The following is a 19,538-nucleotide window of genomic DNA, read 5'->3' on the forward strand; positions in this document are numbered from 1 at the left end:
TCCTGACCTTGCTGTGGCCTCGTGTGGCCCACACAGAAGGGGTCGGCACTCGTGTTTGGATCCATCACACACCCAGATTTTCAGACAGGATGGAAACCCACATCTGATCCATGCCCTAGATCCTCATGGAGCCCAGCTCATTATGGAGTAAATGTCACTGCTAAGACGAAACTTGGAGTGCTCACCCGGAATTTCTGGTTGATGGGGTAGACAACCCTGGCTTTCAGCGCAAATGCTGTGATGTTGCCGCTCAAGGAAGGCTCACACTCCTGCAAAGGAAAGAAAGTAAGCAGCACAGTGAGCTTTCTGCCATGTTAAGGACAGATGGTCAGGAGTCTCCAAAATGTCACATTCCACCTGCAACCGTGGCTGCAGGAAGGAACCATGACAAGCCCACTTGGATCCTTGCAGAAAGGATGGAAAAGTAGGTGGGTGGATTGGAAAATGGTGGATTTCAGAATGGGCAGAGGATTGAGGAATGGATGGGTGGGATGGATGGATAAATAGAAGGGTGAATCTATCAGTGAGTGGGACAGAGAAGAAGTAAATGGGCAGATGGGTAGAGGAAGGGATAGGTGAGTGTATAGAGGAAGGGAAGACATGAATATATGTGTGTATATCTGTGTCATAGTTACTTTTCCTTTACTGTGATAAATGCCAAAGCAACTTGGAAAGGAAAGGGTCAATTTCACCGCAAATATTACAATCCATCATTGAGAGAAGTCAGGGCAAAAACCTGGAGGCAGGAACTGGTGCAGAGGCCATGAGAGAGCACTTGCTTTAGAACAGGTGCTTGTCCTGCTTTCTCATACACCTGGACCTAAATAGGTGGGTAAATAGGAACGCCTTCCCAGGGTAATCACCACCCACAGTGATCTTGGCCCTCCCACAAAAACTGTCAATTAAGAAGATGTCCTACAGGCTTGTCCACTGACCAGTCTGGTGGGGGCATTTTCTCAGTTGAGGTTCCTGCTTCCCAAGTGGCTCTAGCCTGTGGCTGGCTGACCTATGACTAGCCAGCACAGTATGCATAGGTAGGTATATAAGTGGATGAAGAATGGAGCTACGCATGGATATGTGGATTACAGATGGATGAATAGATGGAATAATGTAATGAATGGGTGAGTGAGCAAATGGGTGGTTTAATAAAGGATGAAGGAGGGGATGGATGGGTGGGTAAACAGGTAGATCCATGGATGTGTGGATGGGAAAATGGAGACATAGATAATTGTATGTATTTATGTATGTATATATATATACATATGTATATATGTATATATATACATACATAAATACATACATATATATATATATATATACACATACATAAATACATATATATATATGATGGGTAGACAAATGGATAAATAGATGGGTACATAGACAAATGCTTGGACAGACAGGAACTATCATTTAATTCTCATGTTTCAGCCTTGAAGTAATTAGGCTTTTTAATACCTCAATTAACATGCATCTCCTGAAGGACTATGAACCATCTTCAATGGGAGGAACAATCATACAAAGTAACTGAACTTTGAGGAATTAGAGCTCACATTTCACAATGCTCCTGGGTCACTGCAGCCTACGACAATTCATATGTTTCAAAGCAACTGGACGAGTCTAAAGTTTCCTAACTCACAGAGGTGGCAGATGTGATAGTACCTGGGTCACACATTTCATGCCTATTAGCACGCTGCACTCTACTGAGGCAGATGATTACATGTGTCAATTAAAATTTAAAAGTCAAGCGTTAGCACCATAGTATAAACACACAGGCAACGTTCACACGGGGTTTTGGAGTAGAACCTCAAACAAGAAAGGATTGGCTGAGTCAGCCTCAGTCTGCTCATGCAGTGGACAGATGGGAGGCCTAATCCTCAAAGATAGTAGTCATGAAGCTTCCAGCTCAGTCCCTGGGACCAAGAGGATGCTAGGCACTGAACAGCCGCAGAGCTGGTGTTCACAAACCACGCCTCCCTCAGAAGCCACCTCTGACGCATGGGAGGGACCAAGACATTGCTCACCCTGGCACACTCTGCACCTCTTCTGATGGTTTCACTCAGTTGTGCAGGCTGGCCTTGAATTGACTCTGTGGCCCAGGCAGGCCTTGAACTTATGATCTGCCTCATCCTCCGAGCAGCTGGGATTATAAAATACAGCACCGGGTCGGAGGCCCTTTGCGGTTCAAAGTGTCATATAGCAGAGGTAGAAGGAAAGGAGAGGGAAAGAGGAGAAATAGACCTCAATTAACATGCATTAATTGGGGAAGGTTCGGTTTCTCCATTCAGTAGAGGACAAACACACACTGGGTCAGTGTGAAAGACAGAGAGAGGACCATGCATGCCTTGTGTGGCGGCAGGTAGAGTTGGAGCGCCTGTGGAGGCAGGCATGACTGAAAAGCCTGGGTGGGAGTGCTGGGCCTAGCCCTGGCTGTGTGAAGCTCTACCTGCGATGATGACTGTGTGAACCTGTGTCCCACAGGGGACCTGCTTTGCTTTGGCTGGAAGACGGAGGACACTAGAGTCCTGGGCATGTGGAGGCAAGGGCAGGCAGCTCCTGCCACTGGACAGAATACAGAGACTTTAGCTTTTCGCAGCTCTCCTCTCTGAAGCTAAATGCTCCAAATCTGATGTTTCCCATCAGGAGGTACAATGATCTAGAAACTGGGTTGTCATGCACAGTTACAAGGTAGAACGTCAGCCAAAACAGGGCAGTTGTTCAGAAAACTGGTGAAGGTGTCACCGAGGAGAAAGAGAAGCTGTTTCCCCCACTGGCCCTAAGGCCTTCCTTTCAGCCTTGCACATTCACCTCCACAGCCTGCGTCCCTCCTCGTCATTAGCCAAGGCAATGTGCACACTGTGGAGCAGCAGGCCCCAGAAACCTTCCGAAAGTTTCTGTGTGTTTTAACCAGTGAGAGCTATTCATTAAACAGAGTTCATCTAGGGTGCAGCAGGACAGATCACTAGGCTGAGGTTCTCTGTGCACAGACACGGTAGCTGGGTTTACCAGGTAAGACACACGGCTGAACAGGCGGATATTTAACTCAGCTCTGGGCAATCATTAGCCTGGTGCTGGGTGCCTGCCAGGCACTGAGGCAGGGAGCAGTGCCCCCTGTGTGCGTTGTGCTCCGATGAAGTGCCTCTGAGACATGGATGCTGGCACAACCCTGGGAACCCAGTGGGGGGACTTCTGTGACTCTCACAGTGAGGGGCCTGAGGCTCAGACAAGTTACATTTCCTGCCCGATACTACACAGCAAATGTATAGCAGAGCTGGGATTGGTTCATCCTGGGCCCCAAGGCTGATGCTATTTCCATGGAATCCAGAGCCACCTTCATGGGAGTGAGGACTTAAAAACAAACAAACAAACAAACAAACAAACAAACAGTTTTATCACTATAGAATTCATACCCTGTACAGTTACTCTTGTATAATCTTCAACCAACCAGCTTCAAATGTTTCCCCAATATTGGAAGTATCGCATAGGCAATTTCAGAATGGCTCATTGAAGCAGAAGCCCTGTACTCTCTAGTAACTCCCCACCTTTCCCGGATAACCACTCAGCTACCTCCTGTCCATGTAAGTTTCTGTGCATGGGATCCTTTTAGGCCTGGCTCAGTGCATGGCTGGCTTTCTTCACTTTGAGTAACAATGGCCCAGGACTACAGTGTGTGTTAGCACTGTGTTCTTTTTCATGCCCAATAATATTCAGCACGGGAAGAACACAATTCTCTGTTTCTGTTTTGTTTGAGTCTTGGTTTCATTATGTAGCCCAGGCCAGTCTCAAAGTCACAATCGTCCTGCCTCAGCACCAGTGTTAAGGTTATAGGTGTAGCCCACTGTGCCTGAATGAGAGACCACATTCCGTCCTCCATGCATTTCTTGGCTGATGGTCATTTGTGTTGTTTCCAGTCTGGCTGTTATAGCCCGAGCTGGACATCTGTGTACAAGCATTTGTGTGGAAATAGTTTTTCTGTCTGCGAGTGGAATTTCAATGGTATGTAGGGAGGAGGAAGATAGCCAAGAGAGATGAAGGAAAACAGAAAGACAGAGGGATACCACATAACTACAACCTGTCATATACATTGTTCCATGGACCCAGAGAGTCACCCAGGTGGACAAGAGCAGAAAAGCTCTCCACAGAGAGCACATATGCAGAGACACGCAGGGAAGCAGAGACATGAGAGTGAGGTCTAGAGACACACAGTATTATGAAGGCAGTGCACCCCCTGGGTCCACAGGTCTATAGGTCCTGGAATCTCAGCAAGGCCCTTTTTTCACCTCCATAGCCTCCCTGAAGCTCTGAGGTGTGGGGTCTGCAGGCTAGGCTCTCCCACAGGAAAGAAGGCACAGACCACAGAAAACTTGGGAAAACAGGCTCCTTCCCTGCTTTGATTCCTTCAAGGACAGTTGCTTCAAAGCCCAAGCAATACATGGCCAGCAGAGGATCCCAAATATGGAGAGACCTGGGAGACAGGGGTAGGGAGAGTGTGAAGGGAAGCCATGCTTGTGCTGTAGATATGAGACAGACGTAAGGACACATCTGAATTTGGGGACCCATTCAGTTTGGGGACCCATGAAGGTGGGTCTGTCTTTTTGAACCCCAGTTTCCTCATTAGAATATGAGAACAAAAAGAAAAACTAAAGGAGAGAGTTATGAGGACACAAAGCCACCAGACTAATGACTCTGCCTCAACTTAAAGTATACAGTATATTCTGGAGAACCAGGGAACGGCAAGTGATGCTCCTTTTTCCCTGCTGAGGAAGCTCACCCTGGTCATGCTCCATGGAACTGAAGCAGGGCTGAGAAGACTCCAGAAAGGGAAAAAATCCATCTTCTAGGGTTTGTCAGATGCCCAGCTTTCCCTTGAGTGCTTATTTACTTAGAGTAATAACGTTTAGTTACAGGCTAGAACCAAGGCTTGAGCGCTAACAGGTGGATCCTGATAACACTAAGTTCACCAGTCAAACACCCAGGAGGTACCCAGCAGCTAACAGTGGTGTGCTCACACTGATTACCTCACTGGCTAGGAAAGGGGACTGGGTCTGGCTCTGCAAAGAAATGGGCAAATATTGATAGCAGGATATTGTGGGAACTGAGACACAAAGGGAGCAGGGTACTCTCCACCCAAATCTCTAGTCATCTCATGGTCATCAAACCCTACCTGGGGTGGCTTCTTGAATAAGTATGACCAGAGACAGGCACCAGAGCACTTTCTGGGGTGTTGGGACTTTAATTATGAGGGAACTTACTTCTGTCAAAACCCGATCAACTGTGGACTTAAAAATTGTGCCTTTTATTATTCATACATGGCAATTACAGGTACTATTTATACATGACAATAAATCGGCTAGTGGCTTGTGGCTTCCAGGAAGACAGTCCCACACCCAACCCCCGCTCACAGAAGCACACAGGCCCAAACTAACCTCAGGAGCATTCTCATCTCTAGAAGTTGTCATTTCTCTCTGGTGCCTCCTGGCCCGGGAGCCAATATCCCGCAGGCTCTGTGCAGAGGGCTCTGAACTCCCGAGCAAACGTTGAGTGTCATCTTTCTAAAACCCCAAAGGGGTGGAGAGAAACCAGAAGGGAAGTCACTCAGCCTTGTCCATCCTGCTGAACTTTAGCCGCCAAGCCCCCACCCAGCAGTCACCCCTGCTTACCATGAGCCATTCCCTGCCCCTTTCACCCACCAGGCATCTACTAGAGTCCTTTAAACCCACACCCCCTGCCCCAGGTCACCCAGGTCATCTTTCAAGGATACCCCCTAAGATGCACATCTCAGTTGACCTTAAGACTTCAGTCTACAGTGGGAGCGAAGCTCTCAGTGTTTCTCAATTTCTGTTCTACCTTCATTTCTGTAGCTGGGACAAAATAGTCTGACGGAAGCAACTGCGCCTGCACGCATTCATTTCTCGCTGCTCTTGATTGTGATATGACTAGCTGCTTCGGGTTCCTGCCTTGATTTCTGCAGGGTGATGCACTGCCCTGGATTTGTAAGCTAAAACAAACCCTTTCTCCCAACTAAGTTGCTTGCTGTCAGGTTTATCTCTTCACAACAACACACATGAAACCAGAACAGAAACCGCGATCCCCAAGGGCCACCCTATGGAATGTTCAGACTGTATTTTCCCTGTTGTTCTTAGTATAGCCTCTGAGTGGCTTTTTTTTAAAATAACAATCAACAGAGGAATGATTTCTACTGTAGACTACAATCAGAAGCTGTGCAATCTACAACCCCAGCACTTTGCAGATGTCAACACTGTTATTCATGGGCTTCATAGGCATTGATGGGCACATGAGCAGTGGAGGGCACCCAAGTGTTGGTCTGGGTGGATATGAGCACAGAGAGGCACTCTACCAAGCCCACTCTCCTTGTCAAATAGAGTCCCCTGTTGCAGCTACATGTCTGGCTTTCTGCAGCTGTATTTCTTGTTTTAGGAGGCTGTGATCCTGAAGCCCTGCCTAGCATTCTTAAGTACTGGTGGGACATGATGTACCCGACAGAGAATGTCCTTGTGAAAAAGGATCTGCCCCCAGCCAGAGTCCTGGGGTTCTTGGTTGTGAGCTCTAAGATAGAATTAACAATACGTAGGCAATGAGACCTTTTTAAACAAGCACAGGTCACTCTTGAAGATGGACTGATGGAAAGAGAGGCTCAGGGGATTCTAAGCAGTATTCCCCAGGCAAAGGCTTAGTGTTCACCTGTTCTAAGTAGGTTTGAGGAACATAACTATAGTGGGTAAGGAGAATGGGTGGCACATATAATTCCGTTAGGAAGGCTGGTTCAGTTGGAAAGGTCTTGCCATGCAGGCGTGAGGACACAGCTGCTCTCCCAGAACCCGTGTCAGAAAAGTTGGGTATGTGTGTGTATGTGCTCTTAACCCCAGTGCAGGGGAGGAGGCCACAGGTAGCCAGCCAGCCTAGCCTGCTTGCCTAGGCCCGTGAGAGACTCCTAAAAAACAAGATGAGTAGTGCCTAAAGAATGACAGCAAAGTTGACCTCTGGCCTTGACACAAGCACACCCATGTGAACAGGCATCTATATCTATACACATACATGCACTTGCACATGCATGACCTGGTACACACGCACACACACGCACACACACACACACACACACACACACACACACACACACTCGGGCCAGCAGGATGGTTCAGTGGGTAAAGACAGTGGTCACTGAGGTTTATGACCTAAGGACTGTCTTCTGTACCCACACAGTGGAAGGGGAGAGCTGACTTGGGGAGAATGCCCTCTGCTCTTCACCGCCGTTCTTTGTCATGTGTGCATGCTTGCCCCCTCCCCCCACATACACACAAAAATAATTGTATTAATGCACTGGTGAACTGGTTGTGCAAGAACTAATCAGGGCTATGATTCAGCACCCACGAGGTACCCAGCCTTGTTCCGGACCCCGACAAAGTTTGTTTGAGAGGAAACTTAAACGAGAGAGCAAGCCTCCAAGGTCCCCGGGAGAAGGGTGTGAGAGCAACTGCAAAGGGCTGGATGCAGATACAAGCCTGGCAGCGCTCAAATGTCCAGGAGTCCATGTGGCTGGAGCAGGGGTAGCTCTCAGGGCAGAAAGGACAGATGATACAGCCCCAAACTTCAGGATGCTTTGTTTAGCCATGGAGGCTGCCTGTGTTAGGGTCTACCTAGATGAAACTCACTCAAGACCCCAGGAGAAAGCACACCCACCCCACAGAGGTGGAACCAGTCTTCTCCTCTCACACTTAGAAATGGCCAGGAAGCCAAGGGTACAAGTGATCTGGAGACAAACTCTAACAAGAAGGGCATACCCCAAAACAAACAAACGGAACCACTGCTAAGGGTCGAGGAAACACAAGACAGACAACAGACAATTACAGTGTCCTCAGAGAGATAGGAGTGATTCTACTCATAAACGGGCACTCTAGGGTAAGAGCAGAGGACCTGGGGAACAGAAAAGAGCTCTTGAAAACAAACACATAGAAAACTGAATCACAAGAATAAAATTGAGGAAAGCCTCCCAGCTTCATATACGTTATATACACATGTGTATGTATATATGTGTGCAAAACACACACACACACACACACACACACACACACACACACACAATATCTATCCAAGAGTTCAGGACTGCTCACAATTGTAGTTGACTAGCACAAAGGGTTACACATAAAGAGACTTGATAACGGAGAGAAAGAAGATAAGGAGAGGCTAAAATCAATCCGGACACATATGAGTTCTTGAAAGAAGTGAGAGAACAAGAAAAAAAATTCTCAACCAAACACGGTTCTAGACGGAGAAAGCCAGATGCCAAGCACAACAGAGGAGAGCACACTGTCTCTGGCAGAAACCAAAGCTGACAGAACCCATCTTACCCAGTGGGGCTTACCACAACTGATTAAATGTCTGCTCCTCTATGCCAGGAGTCTCCCTGAATATTCCATCCATTATTATTGACACAGTTGTCAGTTACCGTGTCCAGTAGCCAGCCCTGGACATAAGATCACATGCTTGTTGTACTGCCAGGCTTTGCCTCTTTCCTCATCTGCAAAATGGGGTCATATACGGAACTGATTCAAAGCTGTTTGGAGAGTTCAGAGCCTTGGGCAAACGGCCCAGCCCAGTGCCTGGAACAGACAGCTCTCAAGAAATGCTAGCCTGTTTCTGCTCCACCACTGGACCCATCCGGTTCCGTTATAACCAAATGCTGACTGGAAAGATGTCTTTTATGCTCACCGATGTGACATTCAAGGCCCCGGACCAGTGACCCCTTGTAAAAGGTCCTCATCCCACTCCTAGGGAAGGTCGGGCACCTCTACAGCAAGGAAGAGAGTGTGGGCATCCGGGTGCACACACTAACCTTCCTCTGCCCCTACACCGTGCTGGGCGCATCTGCTGGGACCATGTCCGAACTTTTAACTACACCGGAGGGCACTGAGGCCCCGAAGGGCTTGGGGCGACGGTCTTTCTGCGGACCTCAGGTCGGTGCCCTTAGGCCACTCACCCCATCCCCTTCCGGAGAAAGCCCGGACCCTAATTCTCCTGGAGCAGCAGGCTGCGCTCCATCGCGCTCAAGAGATGCCGAGCTGCGGTTCAGGGAATGCAGCCCGGGAAGGAGGAGGGCTTCCAGTCTCCCCTACCCGCGCCCCGCCGGGACCCACCTGGAGCCGCGCGCGTACACGGCCCGCGCGGCAGCCGAGCCACAGGCCGAGGCCCAAGCCGAGCGCGGCGCCCAGCAACACGGCGGGGACCAGGAGCGTGGGCGCCGCCTGCAGCGCTTCCCGGCCCAGCTGCAGCCGCGCATCGCTCGTGCAGGCCATGGGGGCTCGGGCCTGCATCCCCCCGCCGCATCCCGCTGCCCGCCAGCTCCGCGCCTCGGCGCCTCTCTCCGCGGCGCCCAGGCCGTGGGTGGAGCCTGGACCCGCCACACCAAACTTTCAGCCATTCCGGGCCACCCCGGCCGTGCACTGAGCATGCGCAGCCCAGGCGCGCCTTCCAGCCAGAGGACCCCAAAGGCAAGGGCGAGGGAGCACCTTCCTCCTAGTCTCCTAGTCACCTTCCTCCTAGTCTACCCTCTGTGGTCCCTGAGCGCCTAGGCTGCCCAAGCCTGGCCTGGCAACCCCATTAACCCTAGCAGCACCGCCAAAGTGACGACTCACCTCTGCCTCCGCACTCCATCGCTTAAACTCTCCTTTTGATCCCATTTTCTCGCCGAGAAAGTTTCTTCTCTACGAGATTGTGCGGGGCGAATGTCACATTCTGATCCCTCTAGAACCCAGACGTCTCTTCATTTTGTCATTCATCGTTCCGCGTGGGCAGGATGGGAGCGAGGACTTCAGCCTCTTTAAAGAAGGAAAGCACCAGGGGAGGTGACGTTTTCACGGACTGGCAGCTCAGAAGTCGGCAGCGTCTGCCTACTCACACCTGTGGCTGCAGGTCACACATCGGCCACGAAGACGTTCCTGTTTCCCCACGACATCTCCGGGAACATCCTCCCGGTAACAGCTTCATGTCGCAGCTTAGTGTTTGTTTGGATGCTCAGGCCTGAGCTTTAAAAAAAAAAACAAAAAAGGTCAAGGCCAGGCAGTGATGTCCCGGCCGAAAGTCACCTGTTAAGAATACCGCCCTTTAAACCATCTGTCTTAACACCGCTCCAGGATGCCTCAAGATTGCAGTACTTTATTTGAGAGGGTTTGCCTAAGGACACTCTAAGAACTGCAAACTCATGGCCTTGCCCAGGTCAGGTCAAGAAAAGGATGTGTGTCTCATTGGAAGTGTGGAGAGCTCCAGGGCAGCTGCTCAGCAGGACAGCTCACAGAAGACCCTGTTCCTGAGTAAGGGACATCGCCAGAGCCCAGAAGGCAGACTACCCTCCCAGCTCCTCTCTCTGGGCACACAGGAGAGCACTACCCCCCCCTCGGGGGGTTCTCCCCCATTTACTCACTGGCCAAGTGATGATTTCACTTGGGCATCAAGTAACGGGCAGGTCGAGGGAGATCCCTAGCCCGGATTCAGAAAGTGGGTGCTTCCCTGAGAGTGGGCTGAGCGAGGGTCACCTTTTTTTCTCTGCTACCACCTCTGTCTACCCCCTTCTGCTCCTTACCATGTCCCTTAGGTGACCTTTTCTAATGCCTCCCTGCAGTGGTTGGAGGAGGGTCCGGGTTCAGTCAATGTCTCTTGGAATTCCTAGTGCAAAGACTGAGCTGGGATCTAGAGAGCCATTGGGCCCCAGTGGGGACCCTTGTCATCTTTGAGGAGGGAGAGCAGCGTGTTGTTTTCGATGAGGCATAGCAAGCGAAGGCGCTGTGCAACTCCCTGCCGCGCGCGGCTGGCGGCCTCCAAACTCCGGCTGCCAGCGTTCCAGAAAACTTTCCGGGAGGTTCGTACTGAGCATGCTCCGTGGCGGGGCGGGTCCGGGCTCCGGAAGCTCCGGTACTCAGCGGGGCCTGTGTGGGCTCTGCAGCTACCAGATGGGGGCGAGGGGTCCCACGGGAGCCCGCGGACGAGCCTCGTGGATGCTGGCTGGGGGCGTCCTGGCCGCGGCCCTTGTGCTGGGCGCGGGTCCCCGCGCGTTCCCACCCGTCTTCTCTGCACTGGGCCCAGGCGCACCATCCCGGCCCGGCTTTGCCCAACCCCAGCCAAGCTCTCAGGTAAGGGAGGCGGGTGCCTGCGGCTGTCTAAAATCACTGAGCGAGTCCTGCCCTGTGGGGCACAGGATCAAGTGGAGGGAGAGGATGAACTTGTGCCCGGTGGTGTTTCTGCTTGTACCAGGGAATTCCGGGACCGGTGCCGTCCCAGACTTGGTAGCCACGGGCTTGTAGGGGTTCGAATCCATATCTGCACCCTAAGAGTTGAGTGTCTGAGGACAAATCACTTATGTCTCCCTTTCTCTGCCAATGGACCCAGGTCATTAGAAGTTGTCTTGCATTAGGTGAGTTAATGTATATCGGGGTGGCAGTGTGGTGAGAGAGCTAGGAAGACAGGCTGGGTATGTACCTGGCTCTGCATTCCTGGGTGGATTAAGCCACTGGCCCTGTTTGTGGTTCTAGAATTAGAAAAGCAGAGGGTCTCCACTGCCCCATAAGCTCCTCTCCTCAAACTGGTCCAAAAACTTCCAGCCTTCTTCTCTAGGTCAGTTTACACACTACCCTTCCTGCCCTCTGTAACTTCCTTGCCTCAGCCGTCACTTGCCTCAGTTGTTTGCCACCTCTTAATTTCGATGTTATTTTCTGATGGTCAGCTTTGCTTGTCAGCCTGACACATCCTAGAATGACCTGGGAAGGCTCTCTCAGTGAGGGATTGCTTAGATCCGGTTGTTCTGTGGATATGGTCTGGGGTAGGAGTGGAGGGTTGTCTTGATGTGGGAAGACCCAGCCCACTGTGGGCAGTGCCATTCCCTGGGCAGGGGGCCTTGACCTCTGTCAGATTGGAGAAAGCAGGCAGAGTACTAGGCCTGCACGCATTTATGGTTCTCTGCTCTTAACTGGCTGTGATGTGACCAGCTGCCTCAAGCTCTTGCCTCTTGGCTTCTAGGTAAGTGTAGATTTTTAACTTGAATTGTAAGCAGAAAGAAACCCCTTTCTCTTGTAAGCTGCTTTCTTGTCTGGATGTTCTGTTGAAGCAGCAGGAAGGAAACCAGAGTGTCTCTCATTCATTCCCTGAAGACCCCTGGGGGATCACCCACACAGGTGCTCATCACTTCCCTGCCTCGCACAATCATAGCCCTAGGACCAAATCTAGCTTCTGGCCCAGGAGAGCCCTGGCCAGTGGTGTGGCCTATTGGCACCGGCTCTGGCATCTCCTGCCCACTCTCCCACCTGTAGACCCCCAGATACTCATAGGACCACTCTTGTTGCAGAGGCTTAGTACTTTAAGGGTGATTCTATTCCTTTTCGGTCACTTGCTGTCTTAGGTTGTCACTGTATCGTCCCTGGATTGCACTTTAAGCCCAGTGACTGATATTTTCATGAAGTCTTTTCCCTTACTTTTCCTGGAAAGGTGGGGTTCAAGTGGTCTACTTGTGGAGGATAAAATCAAGGCTGTAAGAGCTGCTGTGATCCTGGCCTGTGCTCTCACTGTGGTCCTCACATCCAGAGCCAAGGTCCAGGCTTCAGGCGCTCAACTCTCAGGATCAGCTGTGGAGTCTGGAGGAGGGTAACTGTTTTAGAGGAGGAATATGCTTTGAGAAGTCTCCGAAGCCATCCAGAACCAGGGCACTTAACTGTCATGAATCACTCTATCCTTTTGGGGGCCTGGACTGAGCACCTGTATCCAGGGGCCTTGGTACCTTGAGTGATTGGGTTGCTTTAGTCTTGTCCATAGAGTCAGCTCTTTTTCATCACTCTCAGCCTATTACAGACAGTTCCTCTGTGAGCTGGCTTTTGGATAGTCCCACCTTAGCTGCTTCTGTCTGTGAGGCTGGGTCTAGTCTCAACCCCTAGGGCTTCAGTTCTGAACAGGGCTGTAAAGTCACTCTCTGAAAACCCTATAGAAGGTGCTTATTAAATGCTCCCTCTATGGTGTTGAAGCCTTCCCTAGTCTCTGTCTCTGCTTCCTCTCCTCAATATTCACATCTAAGAGCCATGCTCTGTACATGGGGTTGGAGAGATAAATTTCCAATTGCATGTTGATTAAGCACTTTGAGAAATGTCTTAGTTAGGGCTTCTTTTGCGGCAAAGAGACACCGTGACCATGTCAACTCTAATAAAGGGAAATATTTAATTGGGGCTGGCTTACAGTTCAGAGTAGTTTAGTCCGTTGTCATCATGGCGGGAAGCATGGCAGCATGCTGGCAGACATGGTGCAGGAGAGGTGCTGAGAGTTCTATATCCACATCTGCAGACAGCAGGAAGAGAGTGTCACCGGGCCTGGCTTGCACATCTGAAACCTCAAAGCCCACCCCCAAGGCTTCCAACAAGGCCACACCTACTCCAATAAGACCATACTGACAAGGCCACACCTCTTAACATTACCACTCCCTTTGAGCCGATGGGGTCTCTTTTTATTCAGACCACCACAAGTGGGATGAAGGGACTGTGAGGGCTGCTAGGGGAGGAGAGACTTTCAGATGGAGAGGCCACAAAGTGCAGACATTTGGGAGGAGAGTAGAAAGGGCTCCATAGAAAGGATCCTGGGTGGGTATGGCCCAAGTAGGGCAGGCTTGTCCTTGGTTGTCTTTGGCCCAATGGCACCCAGGCATCTTTAGTCAGACCTTGACTTCCTGGAATGGGCTATCTGGCTGCCTCTTGGATGGATATGATCTACTGGGTAGGTGTCCTCTTTCATTTTTCAGGTTGCCACACCAGAGTGGGCTCCAGGAACCCAGGGTTTTTGAACCTTTCAAGGGGTCCATGGAGTCAAGGCTATTTTTAAGGTGTTACTGAAACTCAGTGTTCCCACTCACTTTCTCAGAAGTGACATGATGTGGGACATTGGGGAGAGTTCACGCAGAGGCATGTTTGAGAATCAGGTGCATTTATGAATTCAGACACAGGTGATTTTGCAAAAGTTTGAAACAATGACATGATGACTTTTTTGTTTAATTTGAAAAAGCTGGTGATTTTTATAAAATTTCCTAGTTATGTGACTGTAGGATTCTTATTCCTATTTTAAAAATGGATACTTGACTATTGTACTCTTTTTAAAATATAGTCTTTCTGTAGCACAGGAGAAACTGAGGAAATACTGACAAATGGAATCCATCCAAACCCAAGTTCTTCAGTCCTTTCTAATGATGTATAAAGAAAGGACCGAAGCCCCCAAAATTGGGAGCCTCTGTTCTCTTGCAGTCCCTGCCTAGTTCCTTAGGATTTGGGGATGAAATAAGCCAGATCCTCTTTGAAAGCTGTGTATGTGTCTCAGAAGGAGGCCTGCTCCTTGTATCATGGTTTTACTTAAAATATGATGCAATGGTTCAGACCGACTGGGTTGCTGAACTGAATGCCCTGGGTGTGTCCTAGGGAGGAGAAGAGAGAGTAGAGAAGTGGTGGGAGTGAGACAGAAAGGGGAAGGGAGAGACCCCAGCATGGCACACTGAGACATCATCTGTTACAGAGTGTTTTCTGTATCTTTGTTGTTGTTACACTGTATCTTTGTTGCCATATTATGACTTTGTTCTTGTTACACTATATCTTTGTTGCCACACTGTGTCTTTGTGTTACAGTGTATCTTTGTTGTTTATTGTCACAGTATATCTTTGTTGTCATTACACTGTATTTGTCTTAGTTGTTATACTGTATCTTTGTTGTTATACTGTGTCTTGATTGTTAACACATTGTATTTGTGCCGCCACACTGTCTTTGTTATTTCTGATACATTGTATCTTTGTGGTTGCTACACTGTTTCTTTGTGGTTTTTGTTGTTGTTGTTGTTGTTGTTGTTGCACTGTGTCTTAGTTGGGGTTTTTTTTGACTGTGATAAAAAAACACCATGGCCAAAAGCAAATTGAGGAAAGGGTTTCTTTGGCTTATGCTTCTACATCACAGTCCATCACTGAAGCAGGGCAGGAACCTGGAGGCAGGAGCTGATGCAGAGGCCATGGAAGGGTGATGTTTACTGGCTTGCTCCACATGGCTTGCTCAGCCTGGTTTCATACAGAACTCTGGCCCCCCAGCTCAGGATAGTACCACCCACCTTTCCTAGAGCCAGTTCTTATGGAAACATTTTCTCAATTGAGACTCCCTCCCATCTTATGACTCCTACTTGTGTCAAGTTGACATAAAAGTAGGCAGCACACTGTATCTTTGTTGCTGTTGCTGCTACACTGTATCTTTGCTGCTGTTACAATGTATCTTTGTTGTTGTGGTTGTTACACAGTTTCTTACTGTAGTTTCTAAGTTGTTCTGTTTCTGTGTGAAGGAAACCTGTCCTCAAATGCTTCTTGAGTCTTGTGGAAAAGAGTAGGGGTCTCTGGGGCTTATCAGCTTTTTCTTGACCTTTAGTAGCTGGTGCCTTCCAGAACTCAGTGCTCAGCTCTCTCTTCTGTGGACTGGTATACTCTTGGCCATCCAGTCCCCTACAAACCCAATTTTTGTTTTTCCAGCAGAGCCTTTGCTGAGCTGCTAGGTGGACCTGTTTGTCTGTTGAATGTCCCCTCTCAGGCCTAAACTTGCACCTTTTGTACTTTGGAGCCACACTGTCTGCCTTTGATCCTCATTTTGGCCTTGGCTGTCTCTTTCTTTGTCCCACATTCCCTGCATTGGCAGGTTCCCTGTTTCCAAACATGCTGACAGTTTTCACTCTTTATAAGGGTGTTCTTGGTATCATTACCACTCATATCTTGGATGGACTTCCTCACCCCTGTTCTTGCTGACCTGCCCCATTTAGAAGTGTCTCCTCTTCACTCCTCATGTGGAAGCTTGTCTGTGCTCACAGACGAAACCAAATTCCCAGAGCAACCTGAGAGTCTCTGGATTAATCCTTACCATACTCCCTCATCTCTTGTGTATGTCCCAAGTTTCTCTGTTCATGCCATCAGCCTCTTCGCAATTCCTTGACAATTCTGGGCACCTTCCCACCTTGGGGCTTTTGTATTTGCTGATCTTTTGCCTGATGGCTACTCCCCTTTAGATTCTCACAGCCCCTCCATCCCTTCTCCAGACTGTCACTGAGTCATTTCAGAAGGCCTTCCAACGCTGACCAAGAGCTGCAACTCTCAGGGGTATGTGCACACTAGCACTTGGGAGGTCAAGTTAGGAGGATCAGAAATACCTTAGCCTCAGTTTATAGTGCATTCAGGGTCAGCCTAGGCTACATGAACCGCTGTCTCAAACAAACAAACAAAAACCCATCATTACTCTTTCTCTGTTACCCTTTATTTCTCTCTCCACATATGCTGGTTAGTTTTAATTAGAACCTTGTCACAACTTAGAGTCACTTGAGAAGGGAATGAGTCCATCTGCATCAGGATTGCCTTTGTGACATCTGTGCGGGGTTGTCTTGGCTGTTCATCTGGGAAGTTGTAAGATGAATGGATGTTAAGTTGTTAAGATGAATGTGGGCAGCTCTAGTTTGTGGGCTGGGCTCTGGGCTGTGTGAGACTCAAGAGAGCTGGCTGAGCAGCAGCAGCATGTCACATGAGTGAACTGAGTTCTCTGTTCTCCTGACTGTGATGCTGTGTGGCTAACAGTTTGGGATCCTGCCTTAACTTCCCCAAAATGATACATTATAAACTGGAGTTCATTGTAAGCCAGATAAACCCTTCCCTCTCATGTTTTCTTTCAAGGCGCCTGTTACAGCAACAGAAAGGAAAGTAAGAAGCCATGCTTAATACTGTCTAATATTCTGTTTAAATAGTGAAGATATACAAGTAGTGCATTATTCATGCAAAGTACAAAATACATACAAATGCTATAATATAAATGATGCTGTTTCTATAATGTGTTGCATATTATTGCCTCTTTTGAATTTGTTGTAAGTCCTGTGAGGACATATTTGGTGATTTCTCAGAGAAGCTAACTGCAGGCTTCTGTTATGTGTCTTTGATGCCTTCTGGCCGAATCTTGGTCTGTAGCAATCACCAAGTCTCAGTACCTTTACTTCTAGTACTGACACTTAATACAACTTGTTGTTGTTGTTGCAAAGTCGTGATTTTTACAGTTTCCTCTGAAGAGTGTTGTAGAAATGATGATGGCGACGAGACAGCAGTCATAGTGACAGGAACAGTCCACCCCATGGGTCACTGTATGTGCAGTCCTGTGCTAACTGCTGTGTGTATGTTTAATCCAGTTTAATCCTTCAAAGCATGACACAGAGGTGTGATTTTCCCTGTCTGTAGTTGAGGAGACATGCCAAGACCAGTGCCCATTCTGGAGGAGCCCGCGTTCTCTCAGCTGGAGCAGAGAGTGTGTAGTGGTACTGGTAGATATTTGATAGATATAGTGGTTGGGGTTGTGATGACACGGATGGGGGCATATGTGGCAGGCAGCACTGTCTATGGGTGGCAGGAAAGTGTTTGGGAGCTGCTAGATGGGCAGAGGCTGTGCTGGAACACAGAGTGGGGAAGAGCTTTCTGGTGAGGCTCTGATGTTCTAAGTGGGCAGCAAGGATGGATTTGGTTTCAGGTTGCCCCAAAAATACCATGTTCTGATGTAGAAATGGCTTGATGAAGTTACTATAGTCAACAGAACACACGGAAGTCCTAAATCCAGGCACGTTTCAAGTACTTTCGTGGGAACCTCTGACTGACAGGTTATAACAAAGAGGGGTCTCACATGCTGTATGACAACACTCTTAGCTTTTGGGTTGGTGAGAGCCAGAGATCTGCAAAGTTAACATACCCCAGAAGGTTTTACTTGGTAGTCACAGGATGCTAGGTCAAGACAGAGATGGGGGAATGACTGGCTATTAAGGAGGCTAATGATTGCCCTACATCATTTGAGTCTGGACCTGCAACATTCCAATTCTCTACAGTCAGGGACCTGCAGATGGATCAGTCAGCACAGACTGGCTTTTAATTTTTGGAAACTTCAGTGCCATGTGGTCCTGGAAGGGGTGAATGCACAGGTAGGGAAGGCTGTCCTGGTGAAGTCCTAGACGGAAAGGAACATGGTAACACGAACTGAAGTGGCAAAGAACTTGTCTGAGTTGTTGCATCCCAACTTTTGATAGTGGCCTCTCAAGTCATCCCCAAGAGGTCTCCATCCTAGCATTTCCTCCACCTCCTTTCTGAGCCCACTACAACCCAGGCTATATCTGTTACCCAGTCCAAAGCCACACCAAAGCTTTCAGTGATTCATTGTATCATCTTACACTGGCTCCTTCTTAATGAGTCACCTAGCCTCAGGTATTTTGTTACAGTAGCATGAAAGGACTCAGACACTCACCTTGCTGCTAGCTACCAGAGCTATACCCTGCTTTGGGTCCATGCCTTCCTGCTCCAGTACATAGCAACCAATGAGCAGAGGATATGAGTGCAGCACAAGTCAGGATCATTTCCAGGCACAAAGGACCAGTAAAGTCTGAGTTCCTGGTTACCCTGGTCTAGGAGCGCAGTGTGGATGGGAAAGAGTATCAGTCGATGTGAGGTCTGTTCAGATCATTACTTGGTATACGGGGCACAGGACCTGGTACCCTGAGGGGATACATCCAGTGTTGCTGTTCATCATCATCATCACCATCATCACCACTACCACCACACAGTGGAAAGAGCTGGAACCTTCTAGGGCCCAGTGGAGAGTACACCCCTTGATTCTGCTGAGCAAGCTGCCAGCAGGTTTGACCTGATCACTTCTTAGAGAGGAAATTGAGGCTAGAGAGGCTGAATGACGTATCCAAGGCCACATAGAAAATAAATGGTTATACCTAGACTCCATATCCTGCATTTTATCTCCCAGCCTGATCACTGACTGGGCCTGGCCCAGGCCAAGAGTAAGCTGTGATTCTCATTGCGACTCCTTTTTGTTCCCAGGCTTTGATTCATGATCCTTTAACACTATTTAAATGAAATATTTCAAGTTCTTGAAAACTGGGATCAGCAGAAATAATCCCCGTGGTGTCCTTTAAAGAGTTTCTCATCTTGCACTTACATTAGACTGGTGAACATGGAGTTTTTCTCACTTTCTAATGATTTTTTTTTTATGTGTGTGTGTGTTTTATTATAGTACAGAGATATTTCAAGAGAAGCCCAAGGTCCCTCTGAGAATGGAGTGATATTTCAAAAATGCTCACTGGTAAGTTTCCAGGGGAGAAAATAATTGGATTTTGCCCAAGTATCTAAAGTCATGTATTTAGGAACTAGCAGCCAGTGGGTCTGTGAGTTCACTCTGAGACCCAGGCAATGAAGAGAACAGACCCGAGCTCCCATAGCCCCTCGTGGTTACTTAGGGCAGGCTGAAAGCGTGCCATGTTTACCCACATGATGAACAGTGATATGTGTGTGTGTGCGTGTGTGTGTGTATATCTGTGTACGTGTAAATGCATGTGTATGTGTTTGTATGTGTATATAAATGTATGTGCTCATGTATGTGTGTATGTGTGTGTTTGTGTATGTGTATCTATGTATGTGTGTGTATATATGTGTGTAGGTATGTATGTATGTGTATGTGTGT

The 19,538-nt window shown here is 48.7% G+C and overlaps 2 protein-coding genes across 4 annotated transcripts in view; one reads left to right on the top strand and one right to left on the bottom strand.

Moving 5' to 3' along the window:
• The window catches only part of Evc (EvC ciliary complex subunit 1), a 36,787-nt gene extending 25,981 nt beyond the window's left edge, over positions 1-10,806 (bottom strand). For 2 of the 3 annotated variants that reach the window (XM_055624285.1, XM_055624284.1), the window contains exons 1-3: positions 9,153-9,358; positions 5,427-5,552; positions 186-269 (exon numbers count right to left, since the gene is read on the bottom strand). In XM_055624285.1, the coding sequence (XP_055480260.1) occupies positions 186-269; positions 5,427-5,552; positions 9,153-9,329 (387 nt within the window). In that variant the 5' untranslated portion in view covers positions 9,330-9,358. Of the gene's footprint in view, positions 1-185; positions 270-5,426; positions 5,553-9,152; positions 9,359-9,650; positions 10,041-10,594 lie in introns of those variants that run through there. The other variant, XM_055624286.1, reaches the window with a different exon arrangement.
• Positions 10,807-10,924: 118 nt separating this feature from the next.
• Evc2 (EvC ciliary complex subunit 2) overlaps positions 10,925-19,538 on the top strand; it is a 79,378-nt gene continuing 70,764 nt past the window's right edge. The window contains exons 1-2 of the mRNA XM_055624066.1: positions 10,925-11,141; positions 19,092-19,160. Of these exons, the coding sequence (XP_055480041.1) occupies positions 10,962-11,141; positions 19,092-19,160 (249 nt within the window). The 5' untranslated portion in view covers positions 10,925-10,961. The remainder of the gene's footprint in view (positions 11,142-19,091; positions 19,161-19,538) is intronic.

Source organism: Psammomys obesus, unplaced genomic scaffold, assembly GCF_907164565.1.
Source record: "Psammomys obesus unplaced genomic scaffold, mPsaObe1.curated_primary_1811, whole genome shotgun sequence".
Lineage (NCBI taxonomy): Eukaryota > Metazoa > Chordata > Mammalia > Rodentia > Muridae > Psammomys > Psammomys obesus.